Source organism: Podarcis filfolensis, assembly GCF_964270895.1.
Source record: "Podarcis filfolensis genome assembly, chromosome: Z".
Classification (NCBI taxonomy): Eukaryota; Metazoa; Chordata; class Lepidosauria; order Squamata; family Lacertidae; genus Podarcis; species Podarcis filfolensis.
The window spans coordinates 39,072,177-39,095,027 of NC_139617.1; the positions used below are offsets into that span (position 1 = coordinate 39,072,177).

The 22,851-nt window shown below is 44.3% G+C and overlaps 1 protein-coding gene across 5 annotated transcripts in view; it reads left to right on the plus strand.

The window, feature by feature from the left end:
• MVB12B (multivesicular body subunit 12B) overlaps positions 1 to 22,851 on the plus strand; it is a 98,571-nt gene that overhangs the window by 68,879 nt on the left and 6,841 nt on the right. For all 5 annotated transcript variants that reach the window (XM_083597068.1, XM_083597067.1, XM_083597066.1 and 2 more), the window contains exons 8-9: positions 6,182 to 6,237; positions 9,387 to 9,446. In XM_083597068.1, the coding sequence (XP_083453194.1) occupies positions 6,182 to 6,237; positions 9,387 to 9,446 (116 nt within the window). The remainder of the gene's footprint in view (positions 1 to 6,181; positions 6,238 to 9,386; positions 9,447 to 22,851) is intronic.

Sequence of the window (22,851 nt, forward strand, 5' to 3'; positions counted from 1 at the left end):
CCCCCAGTGTTCTCTAGTTCATGGGAGTCTATCAAGTCATTAATGTGTCGTGACAAACCGCTTGACGGAAACAGGCGTAATTAATTATTTGCATAAATAATGACATGGAGCGGGCTCTTTTCGGCCTTATCTGTGAGGCTGACTGCTGAACCACTCAAAAAAGAATGAGGTATTTACATTTGCCTCAAACCATGCTCCGGCTCTGCAGAAAAGGGGGCACAGAAGGGGCTGTCGCTCTTCAATCCCTGGCATCTTCAGGTAGTGCTGAAACCATGGGCAGCTGCTGCCAGTCGCTGTAGGCAGTACTGAGTTGGATGGACCAAATGGTCTGACTCAGTATAAGATAGCTTCCTATGTTTCTAGAAGATTAGGCTCCTTTATTTTCAACAAAGTTGAGGTGGCAGCAGGGAGGGTCTGTTCATAGTCCAAATATACACAGCATTCTACGCCATCAAAGACGTGGGAGTGTTTATGCAGGCAGTACTTTCTTTTAAAATACGTAGCGCCTACTGCACGTATTAAGTCTGGGGAAAGCGTTATCACTTCCCTCAGTTGTATAAAATTTGTTCTCATTGCCATATGTTCACCGGAGATGATAGGTGTCTTAACTTCTGCTGGATTGTACCTTGCTGTTACTGGGTTGGTGGAGCATGAAGCCTGAGTTCCTAGGACTTGGGGGGTTTGAGGAGGGCATCCAACAGGTGAAGGAACAAGAACTAGGGGAAGTAGCACCCTGGCAAGAAAAGGCCAGTGCAGAGCCAGGTACTTTTCGTAGTTGGGTGGGGAGAGACTAGTGGGCTGTTAGGGTGACTGGAGCCACTCTGGAGACTTTCTCATCCTGGCAGCTCTCACATCTGCAGCTCAAAGTGACTCCCTCTGAGGGACAGCTTATCGGCGATCCAACAGTTCCTGGTTCTGCCTAGGGCTTAGGGGAAATGTCCCCTTCTTTCTCATCTGCTTTGGTAATTTTTCATTTGGAAAGGTTGCAAAATGGAGATACCTCTTTAGGGTGAAGAGAGGAGACATTGCACTCACTCTGATTTGGCTTTGTGACATCACCTAGCCAATTCTGGTTAGCTATGCTACACTGTGGAGGGGGAAATAGGTTTTTGTTTGAGGACCCTTATTCTGGTTTTGAAAATTGAATTAGCAGCATGATTTTGTAATATTATTACATTATCCATGTGATCCCTGGTTGGCTGGAATTGCCTCATCAAGACATGAGATAGACACACGCACACATTGTGTGTATATTGTAAATGAAAGTGGGGAGGCAACAGAAAAAAATGGAAAACAGGTGCATGAACTGGTGTTATTATGTAAGTTTTCAATCCCATTAAACCTTCCATAAGCAAAAATTCAGCAGTCCTTACTCCACAGCTACTGACAGCTATATTTGGCATACCTTTTTCCCCTCACCCGCTTTTAGATAATTTTTCTTGAGCTTGTCACATTCTTTGTTCCATAAAGTTCTTTATTAACATTGATTTGAAGAAACCATCTGATCTTTGAATGAGTCAAAAGGAACAATTGCACGCGTTTTCATAATCACCGTGAAATGCTGCAGATATGTATATACATAGGAGATAATAACAGCAATTAGTAGTTAGAATTCCTCCTGTTTCTGATCCCATTGTTTGTTTTTTCCTTTTGAGAGAACAAGTGCTTATTATTCATGGAAATGTTGTTCTGTTTCAGCTGAAACTATCTTTTCTCCTGCAACTCAGTATATTTAGCCAATGTGACCAATGGGAATGCATCAGTGTGTTTAAATTTGGGATAATGTTGGTAGCCTTTGCTAAAAATATAGCTATTCTGGAGGGAGATGAATTGCCGGTTTGACAATTTGAGGTTGAAGCACGGGGATATGATGCACACAGAAGAAGAGCAGGCGCATTAGAGTACATAATGTGCCAGTGCCTGGAGAAAGTGTGACAGTGCGCTTTCAGATACAATTGTATTCACAGCCCATCTTCTCCAAAGTGTCAGCCCTCTTAACAAAACAATGCAGAAATAGAACACTGCAAATAAGACCTTAGCTAATACATTATGATGTCACAGGTTTTTAACATGTCAAAGCTGGTCCATGGTAAGCCAGGAGCCTAAGAGCAAGTCAGGGCTGAATGGCAAATCAGGAAGCAAGAACAAATCAGAACCAAGAGTAAGGCCAAGTCCAGCAGCTTTATAGGGCCAGTTGGAACCCTGCTGGCCCCTCATCTCATCTGTCCCCTATTGTGCTGATAAATGTAATGCCACCTTTTGACCTTCAGCAACAGGGGGCACCAGAGAGCAAGTTAGCAGCTTCCTCCTCCAGCATGGGCTGACAAGGAAAGAAGAACATGAGAACATTTCAACATTGCCTTCTCTGAGTCAAACCATTGATATATCTAGCTCAGCATAGTTTACACCAGGCATGGCAAACTTGGCCCTCCAGCCGTTTTGGGACTACAGTTCCCATCATCCCTCACCACTTGTCCTGTTAGCTAGGGATTATGGGAGTTGTAGTCCCAAAACAGCTGGAGGGCCAAGTTTGGCCATGCCTGGTTTACACTGATTGCCTGTCGCTCTGCAGGATTTCAGACAAGGTCCATCCATACCAGGAGATACTAGAAATTGAACCCGAGACCTTCTATGTGTCACACAGATTCTCTACCATGGAGCTACAGCCCTTCTCAAAAAGTACATTTGAATCTGGAGTCTCTAGTTTGAGATCCCTAGCAGGAAATAGGGGGCAAGCAGCAGAAGATATTTATTGGAAAGTGAGCTTCCCACACTGACTGTGGTAAATGGGTCATGGCAATAGTTTGCCAGTGCTCTCTCCCTAAGGAGCAGCCACTGAACATGCCCATCTCCCCGGTCTCTCTTTTTCCCGTCCACCCACCTTGATACTTTCCAAAACATAGACTTCACAAATAATCTCTTGATGACAGACCTTGACAAGACTGATTCTTGCGACTCCGCGCTCACTTCTCTTTGACACAGCAGCATTAATAACAGATCTCATTGTGCGTCTTGACATTCTTATTTTTTTAAAAAAGCACAATCGTTCCGATAAAGGGCATCTGCTTAATTACAGGTTTCCTTAATTACAGCTCTGTGGAAGCTCATCTGCTTGGGCAAATCCACATTGTAGCGCTGAGTCGTTTTGGCATATATTTCCCCCACTTTTCATCTGCTGTGGGTTTCTCCACACGTGGCACTGGTGTCTTTCATAGCCTTTCTCCTTCCTTGAAGGAGCTCAGGACACTCTCCAGTTAATCCTCACAACAATCCTGTGCAAAATCTCCCCATGAGCCCCATAGCAGGTGGGCTCTGAACCTGAATCTAGATTTTTATAAATATTTGGGTGCTTCCTGTCTTCTCCAAAGCTTCTCAATTTAAAGAGTAGGTTTGGGGAGCTAGTGTGGTGTAGTGGTTAGAGGGTTGGACTAGGATGTGGGAGACAAGAGTTCAAATCCTCACTCTTCCATGAAGCTCACCGGGTGACCTAGTCTCTGCCACTCATCCTAACCTACCTCACATGGTTGTTGTGGGCATTAAATGTGGGGTGGGTGGGACTCATGCACCACCCTGAGCTCTTTGGAGAGTAAGGTGGGCTGTAAAGGTAAAGGGACCCCTGACCATTAGGTCCAGTCATGACCGACTCTAGGGTTGCGGAGCTCATCTCGCTTTATTGGCCGAGGGAGCTGGCGCACAGCTTCCAGGTCATGTGGCCAGCATGACTAAGCCGCTTCTGGCGAACCAGAGCAGCGCACGGAAACGTCATTTACCTTCCCGCCAGAGTGGTACCTATTTATCTACTTGCACTTTGACGTGCATTTGAACTGCTAGGTTGGCAGGAGCAGGGACTGAGCAACGGGAGCTCACCCCGCCACGGGGATTCGAACCGCCGACCTTCTGATCGGCAAGCCCTAGGCTTTGTGGTTTAACCCACAGCGCCACCCGCGTCAAGGTGGGCTGTAAATGCAATTAAATAAACAATTGGAAGCAGCCTTCTGTTGTGCCAGGCCATTGTTCTATGCTCAGTATTGTCTACACACTGACTGATAGTTGTTCTCTATGTTCTAGCTCCAGTCTGAAGAAGCACTTGAGCTCATATTATGGTTTCTGCCTGAAAATTTAATGAACAATTCAGTATAGTATATCAACAAAGCAAAAATAAGAGAGAGGCATGGCAGGTGCAAGGCAGTGACAGTGAGAAACCAGAACTTAAGAATGACAGGAACACACCAGAATTCAGAAGGCCTCTTGCTCAAGCAAGTCCCTGCTTAAACGGGAAGTCCTATGTACTCCCTTCCTGCTTAGGAGGATCCAGTGACCAGCTCAGGTGGGTGGCTGCAATCCAGCTCATGAAATGTACCTCCACTGAGAAGCTGCCATTCAGTAGTTCACCACATGAGGGAGCAGCACACAGATCCAGTAGCTTCTGCTGTTTATAGTTCCTTGCTGTTCCTTATGAGTTGTAGAAGTGGGTTGAAATAAGTCCTGGGGTTTAATCGGAAGGCGCATGAAACAGCCACCTTCCGAAGTTAATGCGTTCAGTACAAGGATGGAAAATGGAGCAGAAACCCATATGTACTCTGCTATGCATTCCACATACAGAAAATAAATGTGATTTTTTTAAAAAGTCCTCATGAAAGTTCATCAGCATTTTAACATGAATTTCTCATAATGTGTATGCTTTTTTCACACAGTCTTGCAAAACTGTTTTATCTAAAGCACTGCATTTTTGTATGTGATTTTCACCAATCTCTCAGTTTTTATGCACCCTTTTCCTGATTGTTTGCATTCTTTGGTGGGGGAAGTGTGAATTTCGAAGGATAGCTGTGTTTCCCTTGATGCATGGCTTGAGACAGCACAAATTAGGGAGGCAAACTGAACTTAAATGCAAACTGAATTGAATTTCTCCCCCATCTCTAATCCAAGCCCAGGCAAAATGAGGCTGAGAGATGGGGAGGGAGAGATGTTTTCCCAAATCCCAAAGTGTCATCATTTGGAGGGCATGTCGAAAACTTATGTAGACAAGACCAGCTTGAGTGTAATGGTTGTGCTGTGAGTAAGGGCTGCATTCTGACATGGGGGTGGTGTGGTAATGATTTATTAAAATTGTATACCGCCCTATACCCCTAGTTCTCAAGGCGTTAGTTTTTCTGATTGTGATGCAAGTGCTTCTGTCCTGTGTTTTAATGTTTCTTTCACCCTACAGCACCTGCTGTGCTACAGAACTGTGGCTTTTTGACCAAATTATTATTATTATTATTATTATTATTATTATTATTATTATTATTTGTATCCCGCCCTCCCCAGCTGAAGCTGGGCTCAGAGCGGCTAACAACAATAAAAGTAGCACAACATTCTAAAATCAATTCATTTTAAAATCAATTCAAAATCAAATTCATGGCAACCATTGGGCTAGAGTTCTGTGAGGATTACCAAAGGAGGGGGTCAGACTGTGCCTTGGCCAAAGGCCTGGTGGAACAGCTCTGTCTTGCAGGCCCTGCAGAAAGATGTCAAGTCCTGCAGGGCCCTAGTCTCTTGTGACAGAGCGTTCCACCAGATCGGGGCCACAGCCGAAAAAGCCCTGGCTCTGGTTGAGGCCAGCCTAACCTCCCTGTGGCCCAGGACCTCCAAGATGTTTTTGTTTGAAGACCGTAAGGTCCTCCATGGGGCATACCAGGAGAGGCAGTCCCATAGGTACGAGGGTCCTAGGCCGTATATCAGCATTCCACACTAAATTTCACTCCCACCAGGGGTGTGGTGTGAGTGTAATTGAACAATGTCACTACTTCCCCACCCCTTTCCACACATACGTGCTTCTGTTACCCCATGATCCCTCCATGAAAATAGCAAGAAACAGCTGAATGCTGGTGTATCCCCTCCATACACAATTTTTTCATTGTGCTCCCCCAATTGTACAGGTTAAGGGGGCTGCAAACAGATTTGTTTTCTGGAATCAAATAACACAGTATACTCTCATTAGTTTTCTGGACCTGGCTTTTACGTCGTGTGAAAGCTGAAATGTAATGTGGAAATTAACAGGGGAATGTCAGGGAGATGGAACAGACTGACACGTGAGTACAGTGTGAGAGAGACGTAGATTTTGGGGACTTGGCTGAAAAATAGTGCTGTGAATCACATCAGCATTGAGTGATGGCTAATGCTGCTTTCTTTGTGCTTGTAGCAATGGAAGGAGTGCCTTTTATGATCTCGGAGAAGTTTGCCTGCGCTTCCGAAGGGGTAAGTTTTTTTATCCATGTACATAAGTGTATATTTTCTCATCGCTCTGGCCATCCTTCCTTCTCTCTGCTCCTTCTCTATTTATTTGCAGCATTAGTACTCAGGCCTCTGGCCAAAGAAAGGCTCTCAGTGTGGCTTATAATAATCAGTTCTGAGACAGTCCCTGACCTCAGATTCAAAAGACATGGCATGTGAAGAAAAAGGAGGAAGAAGCAGAAGGAAAAAAGCAAGCTCAAACACAAGTTTTTAAAAGTTACAGTTGATGGCAGTCCTGGCTATCTTGCCATTGATATAAAGAGCAACCTTCCTCCTGAACCACTTTTAACATGCACCCATTCCAAGAGCAGAACTGGTGACAACATCCAGAACAGGAAAATAGGACAGCTCCTAGCACACAAGAACTACACATACAGAGGAACAGTATTAATTTTCCTTGCCTGGATGGCTCAGATGTAGTGATGGCCAGAAGTTAGGTCTGTATCTATTGATGGATTTATTGGGGAATGACCATGTTCATTCATTTCAGTGGGTCTACTCCAAGTAGAATTTAGTTGGGCACAACCCCAAGTGAATCAAATGGCCTCTTTCCCCTGTGCCTGTGCTGTCTCCAGCCAAATGAAACCCAACCTTGCACCCGCCGCCCTGGCTCCCTATTTCTGGGAGCTGCTTAGACCTTGAAAAATGTGAGCTATTCCGCACATGGAGCGCAAAGTAACTTGAGCTGACCCAACTCCTCTTGGTTGCCGTGGCGACGTTGGCTGGCTCCCAGCTGCCGCAGAGAAGGACAGCCTCGCTGGTCCTGTTTACCAATTCCTCTCTCAGAAGTTGAGAGGTCATTACGTCCTAATGAGGCAGCAGATGGACCTCGGCTGGAGTCCGGGCAGCGGCAACGCAGCCTTAAGAATAACCTCGTCCATCTTCCCTGCTTCTTCTTCCCCCTCTGCCTGGAGAACACAGTCAGTGCCCAAATGTCTGTTCATACAGTAAAAGCTCCTCTTGGGCTGTTAGCGTATTAGGCCAGGAATGGGATTTTTTTTTCCCCCAGACCAAGAGCTGCACTCCCTTCTGGGCAATGTCCCAGGATCCACATGACAGTAGTGGGCAGGGTGAAAGGCAATAGCAGGCAGAACAACAAATGTAGGTTTTACCTTTGTACAGTAGGCTCCGTAAACTAACACACCCCTCACTGTCTTCCATCCTGGCAAGCAAGAGGCACCATCAGAGTTCAAGGACACATTCCAGCCAGGCAAAATCACTCAAGGAGGGTGCAAAGCAGGGCCAGTGAGGGGTGTGCCTGAGGAGAAGGGGTGTGGCCTCATGAGAATTCCAAGGGCCAGATAGAGAGGCCTGGAGGCATTTGGCTCCTGGGCCCAAGTTTATGCTCCCTTGCTTTGGATGGTAATGTGTATTACTTGAGAGACTGAGGTGTGCTTAGCCAGCATTGCTGCCTAGCACACTCAGCACACCTTATTCTTATTGATGAGTTGGGCCCTGAAGTCCAGCTTGACAGCACCCCTCTAGCTCATACATGTCCAGTTTGCAAAGCAAAGAAGCTGGCCTGAGGCCACCCCTTTCACTGCCCCAAGAATGGCAAGTGGGGCTGGGGTAGTGGAGTGCCCTTCTCCTCCCCATCACATGGGCCATTGCAACAGGCAAATCCAAATCTAGTTCTTCCTCCCCCCCAAAAAAAAAAACCTTCCTGCCTGTTACTCAATTCAAAGGAGCCACTTTTCATTTATTTATTTTATTGTACTTCTATTTTGGCAACTTTCTAAGAAATTTCAGGCAGAATACATGTTTCCTCTCCCAACCTGCACACAAACACACATCACATAGTATCTCCCCAACAACCCTATAAGGTAGCTACAGAGTGCTGGTTAGCTAAGAATCACCCAATAAGCTTCCTGGCAGAGGATTTGGACCTGGGTGTCTCCCCAACTCTATCACACTGCTGAGACACTTAAAACCGCTAAGCCACACAGTCTTTTCAAATCTTAAGAGCAAGACCCTGGGTAATCCAGCCCAACTGAGAGCTCCAGTTCTCATTTCTGCAGCACGAACATCCTTATCCATCCCAAATACAAAGACCAAAACATACATGTAAATAGAATTAACACTGAGCTATCTAGAATTAAAAATCATAGAAAAAGCAAGATAAGAAGGAAAGGAAAAGGAAAAAGAGTGTCTCGCGATTCTCCGTCTGTCAATTATTCAAAATAATTATTCAATTATTCAAAATATTTAGGGCATACATTCCAGAATAATTCCCCCCCCCCCCAATTTTTTAAAATTGATTTTCCACATTTATCTCAAAATGACACAACAAAACACACAACAAAGAAAAACACACCACAATACAACAAAATTAAACACAGATAAAAGTTATTTCTTCAAATACCTAATTGATAACTGACTTCCTCGAATCTCCTCTAACTGAATTTCATTATATCACCTTTATAACAGTTCTCCAAGTTCATACATTCCAGAATAATTTCTAGCTGTGCTAGAATCCAGCTTTTTTCCATTCTGCTAGATGGTATTTTCTGAGTCTCCCCTCCCAGGCATCTCAGATTCAAAACTTTTCTTAAAAGCTACACATGTGAGACATAATTGTCTTTCTTCCTTTAGCAATTAGGAAAAAAACGCACAATTTTTGGGATGGGGGAGAATGCCAGCCTGTGAAGAATCAGATAGGCCACCTGTTCATCCACTGAGCCAACCACATTGATTATAATTGGTATTGGGCTGCTCTCAGTACTTTTTAATGGAGTGCAAAGGAGGTGTGACCTCCATTGTGATAATCAGGTATCTGCTTTGGCAGATAAGTGTACTGATAACTGACACAAGCTAAGTTCTACACTGCTCTCATTGAGGGTGAAGTGGAAAGAGTTCCAACCTAGTGGTTTTCCTGATTTTAAGCTTAATTTTAAATGGATTGTCCACTTGTTATTTTCAGGGGAGATACCCACGATGTATTGGGATCCTGTGACCCATTGGACTTTTGTGAGCCTCTTAACTAATCCCTGCACTTGCTAGGAAGCTGGAACATTCCATTTGCTGGAATTATCATTTTTATAAACTGATTGTTGTTGTTGTTGTTGTTGTTGTTGTTGTTGCTATTGTTATTATTATTTTGCATTTCCTTATAGATGCAGCCAGTCGATCTCCTGGGCATCACTATTAAATCCTTGGCAGAAATCGAGAAGGAGGTAAGTCCCTTCTGGAATCTTGTCTTTCCTTGATTCACCACCTGAGTTCTTTTCAGAGCCTGGATATGATTTATTCGCGTTACAAGGCTGTGGGTGAAATTCTGCACCACCATAACCCAAATTCTGCAGCATTCTGCAGCATCTGTATTTTGATGCAAATATGCATAACTTTCCCCACTTTGCACAATTTATTTTGTACATATAGATAAAGCTTCAGACCAGCACTTAACACAAGCTTGTTGGGATTCAGTTAATCACTAAAATAATACATACAACAGGGTGATTAACAAACAGATTTTATTTCTGCTGCAAAACATTTTGGCTTTCACCTTTGTCAGCTGCTCTGGTGGGGATATATTTATATTTTGAGACTGGGAGAACCCATACAGGGTGGTATGAAATCTTGCCTTTAAAATTTGCAGAAATCTAACTCAGCCTCTCTTCCAGCTTCTGAGGTTGTTGTTGTTATTTAGAGGCAAAACTGGGTGAGGCAATAAGTGTTACTCTTACGTTTATAAGAGGGGTTCTGCATTCACATTTCTCCATCCAGGGAAGCAAGAGGCAGTATCACAGTTCAAAGACACATTCCAGCCAGACTAACACACCCAAGAAGATTGCAGTGCAGGGCTATTGAGGGGCATGGCCTGGGAAGAGTTCTGAGGACCAGATAATGAGGCCTAGAGGGCCACAATTGTTCCCCATCACCCAGGCATGTGGGGGTGGGTATGGAGAAAGGGGATAGAAAAAGTTTCTCTCATAACACTCGAACTGGATGGCTTTCAAAGATTAGACAAATTTATACAGGATAAGGTTGCCATTGGCTACTAGCTTTGCCCCCTCAGAGGCTTTAATGCTTCTGAATATCAGTTGCTGGAAACAGCAGGAGGGGAGAGTCTGCAGGTTTTCCATGGGCATCTTGGTTGGCCACTGTGAGAACAGGATGCTGGACTAGATGGGGCCTTGGCCATTCTTATGCTTGAGGTTTCCCATCCCAGGTATAGGAAACGTTCAGCTAAATGGACCACTGGAGTCTGACTGTGTAAGGCAGCTTACAAAGTGCTGATTTCTAGCCCCAGGATCACTAATTGGCTATCCCTGTTTGACAGTAACATGATGCCACAAGTGCATACATTTTAAGATGAATCAGTCTCTCAGGATTCGACAAGGGAAGTGTTGTTGGCTTTTATGGCTTAATTTCACCATCTCAGCAAAGCCTCTTCAACTGCATTTCAAAGGACTTAATTTTATTCAGATCCTCCCAAGTTGCTGCCTCCCTCCCTCCCTCCCTCCCTCACGCCCCATGCCCCCACTCCTTCTCAGCAGGCCTCCCCTCCTGAGCACAGTCACATGTAATGGTCTTTAAACGAACACACTTGCTAACTGGCAGGAATTCAGGTTTGGTTGTTCATTTGTTTTTTAAATGTTGGTTCCAGCGATTCAGCTTGGGAGTTTTGGTTATTTTCTCTCCCCCCCCCCCTCACACCCCAATCCCAAATGACTGGAGAAATTCGTCTTGATTATAATTGCTCTTACCCACGCATATCTAATTTGTATCTTTTTAAGTGTTAATTAGTAAACAGTTTGAGCTGACATCTTTATGCGTTTGCATCTGTGAAAAATAGCGCTTATTGCTGCCTTAGCTGCGGGCCCTTGCTGCTCACTGCAACATTGCGACATTGACATAAAATTAATGAAGACATGGGTGCCAATTTTTTTTTGAGCTGCCTTTAGGAAGATCTCCTCCTTGGCAAGACTCTCCTTCATGCCATTTAATTTATTTATTTTTTTAAGGAGAGGGAGATGTGTACTCATACATCACTTTCCGTGCAACATCTTTGCTAAGCAGGCGTCCGTATTAATTTTCCAAGAACGTGGTGCACATTTCCCAGTTACCTAGGTAGCAATCAAACTTGCAACCGGGATAATGCCAAAATGTATTCTCCTTTCTTTAAAACTTTCCCCAGCCATTAACTTTCAAGATAACCAGGTGTTGATAATAAAACAATGCAAAAAAACATAAAAAAATAAACAAACTCTGCTCTCTTATAGTCACACAGTGTCATCTAGTGGTGGCATTAAATATTGCATTGGGAGAGAATGTACTTGTTCATTGCATTTATATTTAATTACTTTTTCTTCAGGGAGGCATACATTTAATCCCCACAACAACCACGTGAAGCAGGTGAGGCTGAGATGCAGCGACTGGCCCAAGGCCACCCAGCAAGCTTCATGGTCAAGTGGGGATACAAACCCAGGTCTCCCAAGTCCTAGTCTGACACTCTAACCACTACAGTGGTACTTCGGGTTAAATACTTAATTCATTCCGGAGGTCCGTTCTTAACCTGAAACTCTTCTTAACCTGAAGCACCACTTTAGCTAATGGGGCCTCCTGCTGCCGCTGCACCGCCAGAGCATGATTTCAGTTCTCATCCTGAAGCAAAGTTCTTAACCTGAAGCACACTTTCTGGGTTAGCAGAGTCTGTAACCTGAAGTGTATGTAACCTGAAGCGTATGTAACCCGAGGTACCACTGTACACCACAGTATGTCTCATACATAAAGTAGATGAACAGGGCATACAGTGGTACCTCGGGTTACATACGCTTCAGAAATATTACCCGGAAATATTACCTCAGGTAAAGAACTTTGCTTCAGGATAAGAACAAAAATCGTGCTCCAGTGGCGCAGAGGCAGCAGGAGGCCCCATTAGCTAAAGTGGTGCTTCAGGTTAAGAACGGACCTCCGGAACAAATCAAGTACTTAACCCGAGGTACCACTGTATTAACTTGCTCACAAAAGTGAAATTGTGACATTATGTTACTGACAGACAGGGATTGCCAGTTAGTGATCTGGAGCTGGAAATCTTCCCTCCCCCACGAACATGAATCAATTAGTCCCTGGTGGCTTAATCAAAATAGCAGTTGATCAAAATAGCAATTGAGGGTGTGGTAAAACGTTCACTCCAAAAGAGAAGGCATGGATGTCTTTTGGATTTTGAATAATAATAATAATAATAATAATAATAATAATAATAATAATAATAATTTATACCCCACCCATCTGGCTGGGCTTCCCCAGCCACTCTGGGAGGCTTCCAGCAAAATATTAAAATACCGTAATACATCAAACATTACGCAACAGAACTCCCATTCCAGGTATGACCACAGTTCTGATCTCCTCACTTCAAAACTAATATTGTAGAGTTGGAAAAGGTTCTGGAAAACGGTGGCTGAAATGATCAACAGAATGAGGTGACTCCCCTTTGAGGAAAGGTTGCAGCATTTGGGGCTTTTTAGTTTAGAGAAAAGGTAAGGGGTGACATGGCAGAAGTGTGTGAAATTATACACAGTGTGGAGAAAGTGGACAGAGGAAGGTTCCTCTCCTCTCATAACACTAGAACTCGTGGACGTCCAATGAAGCTGAATGTTGGAAGATTCAGGACAGAGAAAAGAAAGTACTTCTACACACAGCACATAGTTAAACTATGGAACTCATTCCCACAAGAGGTAGTGATGACCACCAGCTTGGATGACTTTAAAACATAATGCTACCACTGTCTACTAAACACGATAGCTGTGCTCTGCCTCCACAGTCTAAGGCAGTATGCTTCTGAATACCTGTTTCTAGAAATTGCAGGAAAGGAGAATGCTTTTGCATCATTGTAAAACAAAAACATCTTTGCCTGAGGTCAAAACAATCTCAGTTGGCACCTAGCAGTCTTCCTAGGGGAGAGCATTCCATAAACAGAAGAACACCTGTTCTCTTTTTACCTCCTGGGGTTTGGTCACATTCATAGGGGGGAAAGCTTTTTTCCTTCAGGTCACTGCCCATTCCACAACTTAATGTGGCTTAGTAACTTCTGAATATTCATTCTATTTGTTTACCACCTATCCTACTAGCAGCTACCAGTTACATGGGTTTATCACTAAAATTTGGAGGAACTTACCTAATGCTAAGAGCTGTCTCTGGGGAGGATGAATTCTGTGATCATATTTTATCCTCACAACAACCCTATTATGTAGGGCAGGCTGAGAAAAAGAGAAAGAGAATGCCAGTGCTCTGTCTAGTCAGGTTGTAAAGGATCAATTCCAACCTGTTATCTCTGAGGATGTGGACAGGCTGCTTAGACAAGTTAAACCAACCACCTGTTCTTGATCCTTGCCCATCCTGAGTCAGAGAGGGGCTGAGCAGTGGGTTCTGTGAGATAGTGAATGCTTCTCTCTGTGAGGGAGTCTTCCTGGAACCCCTTAAAGAGGTGGTTATTAAACCACTTCTTAAAAAACCATCTTTGGACCCGACCACTATGGCCAGTTATCACCTAGTCTCAAATCTTCCATTCCTCGCCAAGCTGATTGAGTGGGTGGGCATGGAACAACTCCAGGCATGCCTTCCAATAAGGATTCAGGCCCCATCATGGGGCTGAAACTGCCTTGGTTGTGCTGGTCAATGATCTCCGGTGGAATAGAGAGAGAGAGGTGAAAGCTGTTTCCTGGTTCTGCTAGATCTTTTGGCGGTTTTTGATACCATTGACCATGGTATCCTTCTGGACCCTCTAGCAAGGCTGGGTTCTGGGGGAACTGTTATGCAGTGGTTCTGCTCCTTCCTGGGCCGTGACCAGAAAGTAGTGTTGTGGGTGAATGCTAAGACCCCTGGGTGATCACTTGTGAGGTAAATCAGGGCTCCGTCCTCTCCCCCACACTTTTAACATCTATATGAAACCACTAGGCTTGGGCTGGGTGTTCACCACTATGCAGATTATACTCAGCTCATTTAAATTAGAACAAGTGTAGATGGTGAATGTCCTATGTGAGTGTCTGGAGGATGGATGGTGGCTAACGGATTGAGGTTGAATCCTGACAAGACAGAAGTACTATATCAGGGGGACAAGGGGCAAGTGGGTGTGCAGAACTCCCTGGTCCTGGATGGAGTAACTGTGCCCCTGAAAGACCAGGACAGCTGTCCATGGATGTGCAGATTAATTCTGTGTCCAAGGCAACTGTCTAACAGCTCCATCTGGTACACTGGCTGAGACCCTACCTGCCTGCGCACCATCTTGTCAGAGTGGTAGATCCCATGGTTATCTCCCACTTGGATTACTGCAATGTGCTATATGTAGGGCTACCTTTGAAAGTGATTTGGAAACTACAACTAATCCAGAATGCGGCAGCTAGACTGGTGACTAGGAGCGGCTATTGGGACCATATTACAATGGTCCTAAAATATCAACATTGGCTCCCAGTACGTTTCCAAGCACAATTCAGAGTGTTGGCACTGACATTTAAACCCCTAAACTGCCTTGACCCTGTATACCTGAAGGAGTGTCTCCACCCCCATCGTTCAGCCTGGACACTGAGGTCCACCTCTGAGGGTCTTCCAGTGGTTCCCTCACTGAGAAATGAAATTACAGTGGTACCTCGGGATAAGTACTTAATTCGTTCCAGAGGTCCGTTCTTAACCTGAAACTGTTCTTAACCTGAAGCAACACTTTAGCTAATGGGGCCTCCTGCTGCCGCTGCGCCGCCAGAGCACGATTTCTGTTCTCATCCTGAAGCAAGGTTCTTAACCTGAAGCACTATTTCTGGGTTAGCGGAGTCTGTAACCTGAAGCGTATGTAACCTGAAGCGTATGTAACCCGTGGTAACACTGTACAGGGAACCAGACAGGGGGCCTTATTGTTAGTCGCGCCCATCCTGTGGAACGCCCTCCCATCAGATGTCAAGGAGATAAACAACTATCTGACTTTTATAAGATATCTAAAGGCAGTCCTGTATACGGAAGTTTTTGTATGTCTGATGTTTTGCTGTGTTCGATGTTTGAATTTGTTGGAAGCCACTCAGAGCGGCTGGGGCAACCCAGTCAAATGGATGGAATGATGATGATGATGATGATAGATGTTGTTGTTGTTAACTGGTGCACAGTCATCTAGTAAGTTTCATCGCTGAACGGAGATTTGAATCTGTTGCTGAGCCGTTAACTGTCCAACTGACTGAAACCTCCAGCCAATCAGACTGACATTTGCCTACTCTTAGCCCTAATCCCACCCACTAAATCTTAAGGCAGCCCCCCCTCTTCTGCCAAATCCTGTGACCTAGCAACCAACTGCCAAACAGGTTGTCACATTATAACAAAACAAGGCCACGTTGCAGTTACAGAGGTCACAGAATATATCTTCCTTTTAAACAAAAATGCAATATATACGTATATGTATAAGCACATTTCTCCACCGAGTCCAACAACTTCTGGAGGGCCACAGACTCCCCATCCCTGATTTAAACACTCAGTTTCCTATTACATCCAAACTTGGTTGCTGGGCTTTATGTTCTGGTCTTTGGAAAAAAATAACACTCGTAGCTTCAACATCCAGCACAATGTCTGTCTTTGCATCCCCCTCCCCTCATCATCCCCATCCAGCCCCACATAGGAATATAGGAAGCTGCCTTATATTGTGTCAGACTCTGGGTCCATCTACCTCAGTACTGTAAACACTGACTGGCAGGAGAACTCCAGAGTTTCCAACAGCACGTGTGCCCTGGCCCTACCTAGAGATGCTCGGGATTGAACCTGGGACCTCTTGTGTGCAAAACAGATTCTCTACCAGTGATCTACAGCCCTTCCTGGCCAAAAGCTGCTTTATATTGAGTCAGACCATTGCTACCATTAGCTCTGTGTTGTCTACACTGAATGGCAGCAGCTCTCCAGTTTTTCAGACCTACCAAGAGATGCTGTGGGTTAAACCTGGGAGCTTGTGCACACAGATCAGATGCCCTGCCCTCCATTGCATAACAGTCAGCCAGGTGAAAAGCCCCGAATGACTCAAAAGGTTGCACATTAGCTTGTGACATTTTAGTGGGCTTTAAAGAAGGCTATTGCTCTACTGTGGCTTTTGGTTTAATCATGTCTTAGTAACCAGAACATCAAAACCAGGATCAGATTCCCTGCCAGTCAGTGCCCATAGCAAGGGCAGCTAAACAGAGCAGTTTATGTCATCGAAATCAGGCACTGCTTTGCAGCTTCTCTTTCCAGGAAGGTTTGCTCCAGTTTGGAATGTTCTACAGTTGTACCTTGCTTGTCGAACGGAATCCGTTCCGGAAGTTCGTTCGACTTCCAAAAATGTTCAACAACCAAGATACTGCTTCCGATTGGCTGCAGGAGCTTCCTGCACTCGGAAGCTCGTGTTCCAAAGAACGTTTGCAAACTGGAACATTCACTTCCGAGTTTGCGGTGTTCAGGAGCCAAAACATTTGAGTCGCAAGGCATTCGACAACCATTGTATGACTGTAGTTGCACTCCTTTTGCATCACACCTTGGCACCAGGCATTTTCTAAGTATGTAAGATTTTTTTATTAAAGTTTTTCACAATACAATAAAATAACAGCTACCAAAAATGCAAACACAACAAGTAAAATGCAGAGTCTTCTCCTAAAGGTAGTTCTCAGTCCCCATCTCACTTCCCAGCTCTTGCCCAGGGTCCTTTTTCCTTCCAGCCTCTCACCCTGGGAAATCCACATTACTTTGTCTCCCACCCAAGGCTCTCCATTAACCATCTACCACCCCCATGAGTACACAATCCCTGGACCATAACAAAGGTCCCCAGCATAGGACTCCAAAGAGAAATGAAAAAGAAAAAAGAAAGAAACGAGAAGGAGAGAGAGAGAGAAGAGCAAAATGAAACGAAATGAAATGAAAAAGACAAAAGGAAAAGTAACAGTAGAGAAAACTGATTTTCCATCTATCAGTTAACATTAAAAAGAAAAAAAAATTAAGACATTCAGTCCATGATCTTCTCCACTTTCTGTTAAACAATATTTAAGTCAGAGTTTCTCAGAACCATTCATTTATTTTTCCCACGGAAAGTCCAAGAGGGTATCAACCATGTTTTTTCTTTAATATTTACTTTACCTAGGGCTGCCATATGTCTGGTAATCAGTTAAAATGTCTGAGAAAACCCATGGTTTTGGGGGGTGAATTTCCTTTAAAAAGCTCCAAAACTACCACTACTTTTTCTATATCTTACCCAAAAAAATGCAACAACTTTTGTGTCCAGATTTTCACGTTTTGAAATATGACAACCCTACTTCAGCTCCCTTAATTCCCACCACCATTCCTCCGTATTGAGCAATAGTAAATTCTTCCACCTATGTCCATGTTAAAATCTCTCCACTGTGAGCACATATTGGAATAAGATTCCATATTTTTTCCTTGTCACTTAATTCTAGCCTACTTCCATAGGTTCAAATTCCATTGCCTGTTATATTTCCATTTCTTGTGTTTACAACCGTTGTGAGGAAGGCATTTCCATTTCACCATCTGCTTTCTTTAGTTTAGCTACATTATCCAGTGGCACCAGTCATTTCCCAACAAGAGAGGCATTGTCTGTCATGGACCGACAGCTTCCAGAATACATGCAGGTTGTAGCTTCACTAAAGGCAAGGTAGTTCTGTGACACCAGGAGCAACTGGATCATTCAATCCCACACGGTTGCAGAGACAAACCCAAACGCTCAAATCATGCTCCCACATTCTGGGAATGTCAGAAGCTGCCTTATATAGAGCCAGACCATTGGTCCATCTAGTTTAGCGCTGTTTTTGGCTAGGGAACTTCAGACCTGAGGGTCAGATGTGGCATCCAAGTCTTTCTGCTGTTATGGAGGCATCCTGAGTAGTGGCTCAAATGTATGAGGAACAACAAGGGAGAATTTAGAGGCTGGTTCATTCTTTGAATGTGGCACTGCCCCTCCAACCTCAGCCAGCCCCCACCTGCCTGTTGTGGGGGGGGATGATTAACAAAATCAGTCCTCCTGGCAAACTGGAAATATCCTCTCACTCACCCAAGTTTAGGATACAGTCATACCTTGGGTTACAGACGCTTCAGGTTGCGTTTTTTTTTGGGTTACAGACCGCTGAAACCTGGAAGTACCAGAACGGGTTACTTCCGGGTTTCGGCGGCCGCACATGCGCAGAAGCGCTAAATTGCGCTTTGCGCATGCACAGAAGCGCCGAATCACAACCCATGTGTGCGCAGACACACCGCTGCAGGTAGCGGACGCTGCAGGTTGCGAATGTGCATCCCACACGAATCACACTCGCAGCCCGAGAGTCCACTGTATTCCGCCATTCTTCAGCAGAGTTTCTTTTTCTTTGAGAAAAATAAGTGGCTCACGTAAATGTAAAGTGAGCTTTAATAATAAAGAAAACTAACAAAATAACAGCGACTGAGAGAAACTGAAGCAACATCATGAGGCAAGTCTGAGGCAAGAAACAAGAAGAGGCAGTTGGTTCCTCTCAACTGACATTCTTAACTGAACACACCCTGAAGGGAGGGGCTGATTCTAGAGCAAAACACACAAGCCCTGCCCACCAGATACCAGGCACTCTACTATTCAAATTATGCCCCAGTGTTTTTCTTACACTGCCTGCCTTCTTACATCTAAACCAAGGGCTGGCCCTGCCCATCAGCTGCTGCTTCTTCAGGTCTCAGTATTGCCCTTGTATAACTCAGAGAGAATGGGAACAAAATCAGAATTAGTTGGCTCTGCCTTTCATTGGCTCCACCTCCACCTCCTTTTGGGGTCTCTCCAAATGCTCATTGTACGGAAATCCACTTATCCAGACACGAGGAATTAATACCCAAGTCGTGCCATACACACCATAGATTCAGATATCAAACAGCCTGACCTGTGTGTAGTACTACAAACAAAAAATCAACCTTTAAGAAGCCTAACTTTCTGTGTTTTGCTGGTCCTTGGCAGCCCCTTCACCAGAAACCTTGTAGGGAAGAAGGGGGAGAGATCAGACAAATAAAAGTTCTCTTTCATACTTGTTTTGCAAGGTTTTCCTAGATTTTCCTAGTTTTTCCTTGTCATTTGAAGGTTGAAATTCCATTACCAGGAACACATTAGATATTTCCCCAAAGGAATCAGTGGAAATCATTGACTCATTATGTGAACACTTGCCTAACAAACAATTTCCTGAGAATGTATTGCGTTCAGATAGTGAAGCCTGAATGTGCTTCTGATATATAAACATAAGCTGTCTTAAATTACACTCAGAAAGTATCAGTGTTAACCTGTGCTGTTGCATATAAACTGCCTATGCTAACACAAAATATTTTTTTTATTACATTTATTTATTTATTTATTTATTTATTTATTTATTTATTTCCCACTCTTCACTCTAAGGTCCCAGGGTAGGTTACAACATTAAAACACAATATTGAAAACAGCAAAAATAGCAAATATAATAGCAAATATAAAATAGCAAAAATAATAAGGTGGGTCAAAAAAAATATACACATAAGGTATCAAAAGCCAAGGTAAAGAGGTGCACCTGCAGCATTTGCTGGAAGCTGTATAATGAAGGTGTCATAAGGTGGGCGATATTCAACAATCAGCTCGCCCACACTTCCTCTTGTCCCAGGTCTGACCGTTCTTTCTGTCTCCTTGTTGCTTTCCCTGCTGTTTGCCACTCAGTCGGAACAAACATCATTTGGTTTTTCTGCAGATTGACTTCTGTTCCAGTTCACCAATGGGCAGTGGATTACCCCAGGGTAAAGTGGCTGGACAGGCAGAAGTGTGGCTAAGCCCTAAATAAAAGTACAGGCCTGTGCAACAGGACCTTATCCCCTCTCCTGTCCCCTCCCCAAATATGCTCTGGAGGGTTGGGGAAAACTCTGGAACAGATTTGCAGGGGGGCGGGGGGGGGGAGAGCAGTAGCTGAGTCAATTGCAAAGCAGGTAAAACTTTCTTTTTTTTATATAGTAATTTTTTAATAATTTTAACATGTTGATATTATCATACATACAACAAAACTTCACTTCTTATACAATCATTTTGGACTTCCATCAGCACTTCTGATGACCCACCATTCTTATCACTTCTTCTGCATTTCTTAAATTCATATTGCCTTTAATTATCTTAACTAACAATTCTCCTCTTTACCATTTTTGCAATATTTCACCTTACAAAACTTCTTGCAGACCTACAGTGTAATCTGATCATCACAATTACTTTTCAAATAGTCCGTAAATTTACACCAGTCTTCTGTGAATCTCTGGTCCCTCAGGTTTCGAATTCTTCCTGCTAATTTGTCTAATTCTGCATAGTCCATCAGTTTCATCCTCCATTCTTCTTTTGTCAGTATTTCTTCTTGCTTCCAATTTTGTGTCAATAATATTCTTGCTGCCGTCGCAAAGCAGGTAAAACTTTCAATGCCGTCTTCCTGCTTTGCTTCGGCCCCCCCGAAGGGAGAGGAGAATCGCTGGCGGGCATTGGACCACCCAGCAGCAGCTGGCCTTGACACCAGACTTCTGGGTGGGGTAGGGTGGGGAGGTTAAAGTGGGGAAAACAGTTGGTTTGATGTGAATGAGTTTTGGATTAGGGGGAGGTTAAGGTTTTTTAATGAATTAGCAAGTCCTAGTTGTGCTTTGTTTATTATTTGAGTATTTTTTTAAATGGATGTTACGTTATATGAAATATTAATATATTACATGATCGCCCCCACCTTCTCCCCATGGTAATAGGCATTGTTTTTTTCTTTTTGCTGTAAGTTGCTTGGATACCTTTGGGTGACAAGTGACTAATACGTCTAATAAAGGAAATGAATGAATGATGCATCTCTGTGGGGAGGCAGTTCCACAGCTTAGGGGTCTCCACAGAGAATTACCCTCTCCTGGGCCGCCACCATCCCAAACTTCTGAGGGTGGAGGAACTACCAAGCTCCACCCCCTGCTGATTTCAGCACCTGAGAAGGCCTAGGGAAGGAGAGGGTCTTTCAGATGTTCAAGGCATTTGTGGGCCGTGGTGTGAGGATGAAGCCTGTGACACAAGTTATAGTGATGGCTGCTGCCTTAGACGGCTTTTAAGAGCTTAGACACATTCATGGAGGAGATAGGTCTACAAATAGCTAGTAGCTGTGATGTTAAATGGCAGGTCTTTGTTGTGCAGGTAATGACAGGGGTAGAGGACTCTTTTGACTGGAGGGTTCCAGGGTAGAAACAGCAATGCTAGGCTAGATGATGATGATGATGATGATGATGATGATGATGATTTATACCCCGCCCTCCCCAGCCAAGACCGGGCTCAGGGCAGCTAACACCAGGTATAAAACAATTGATTAAAATACAACTTAAAAACAAGATTAAAATACAACATTAAAATGCAGCCTCAATTCAGTAGAAACTCAAAAACTTTTTGGGGATGAAAACGTCAAATCTTCACCAAGGCCAACTATCCAGACTGGTCCTACGTGGGCCAGAAAAAAGCCAGGGAAGTCCCCAAATAGGAGTTCCATCCCAGAAGGAGAAAGGAAAAAAGAAAGAGGGGGAGGGGATCAAGTTGATTCCAAGCCAAAGGCCAAGCGGAACAACTCTGTCTTACAGGCCCTGCAGAAAGAAATCAGATCCTGCAGGGCCCTGGTCTCATGAGGCAGAGCGTTCCACCAGGCCGGAGTCAGTGTTGAAAAGGCCCTGGCTCTGGTTGAGGCTAATCTAACTTCCTTAGGGCCTAGGACCTCTAGGATGTTGCTATTTATGGACCTTAAGGTCCTCCGTGGGGCTTGAAGATCAAGCTGTTCTTACAACACTAGTGACCTCAGCTGCCTCCTCTTAATCTGGAACCAGCTTTCCCTCTTTAACAGCAAACTTCAGAGGTTCCATGCCAGCATAAATGGCACAAAAATTGGGCTACCGTGAATGAAGCAATGCTTGTTTGATGTGGAACCTAAGATACGTAGGCATACGAAACTATTTTTTAAAAAAGCCGAAATGCGACGGAGGCCCCTAAACCCAGACCCCCTGAGGGACTGAGCATGCTCAGTGGCCTCCAGAAGCCACAGAATGTTCAGCATCAGGTGAGATACAAGTGAACCGGCACCCTCTTATTGTATGCTGCACGAAGGCATGGCTGAGTAGCTGGTTGGAGTCTAGAGCAGGAGCACTCTTGTTAGGAGGTGAGAATTCCATTGCAGTGGCTTGTGGGCAGCTCCACTCTCGGGACGCCAATACTGACTTACCCTGCAGATTGCAGCATGTGCTTTGAACCCTCAGAAATACGCAAGAGCCTATTAATATTATTAGCAGGCTTCCTATGGTCGCAGGTAATGCTGGGCTAGATGGATCTCTGGTCTCATCCAGGAAGTAAGATGGGACCAGCCAGTAAGAAAACAGTATTTAGTATTCAAATATTTACTTTTGGTGTTGCACTGTGGTTTGGCCACAAGGTGGCAGTATTTCTACATGTACTGTTCTTCACACTAGGCTTTGGAGTAAATGCTGATTTAAGTAACAGCTCAATGAAGACACTTCTCTGGTTTAATCCTGTCTGGCAGGAGCCAAGGGCTTTTAGGGACATCTGCAGGAACAGATGATTTGGAATCCTCCACACACACACACCCCAGCTGAAAGAACTTCCAT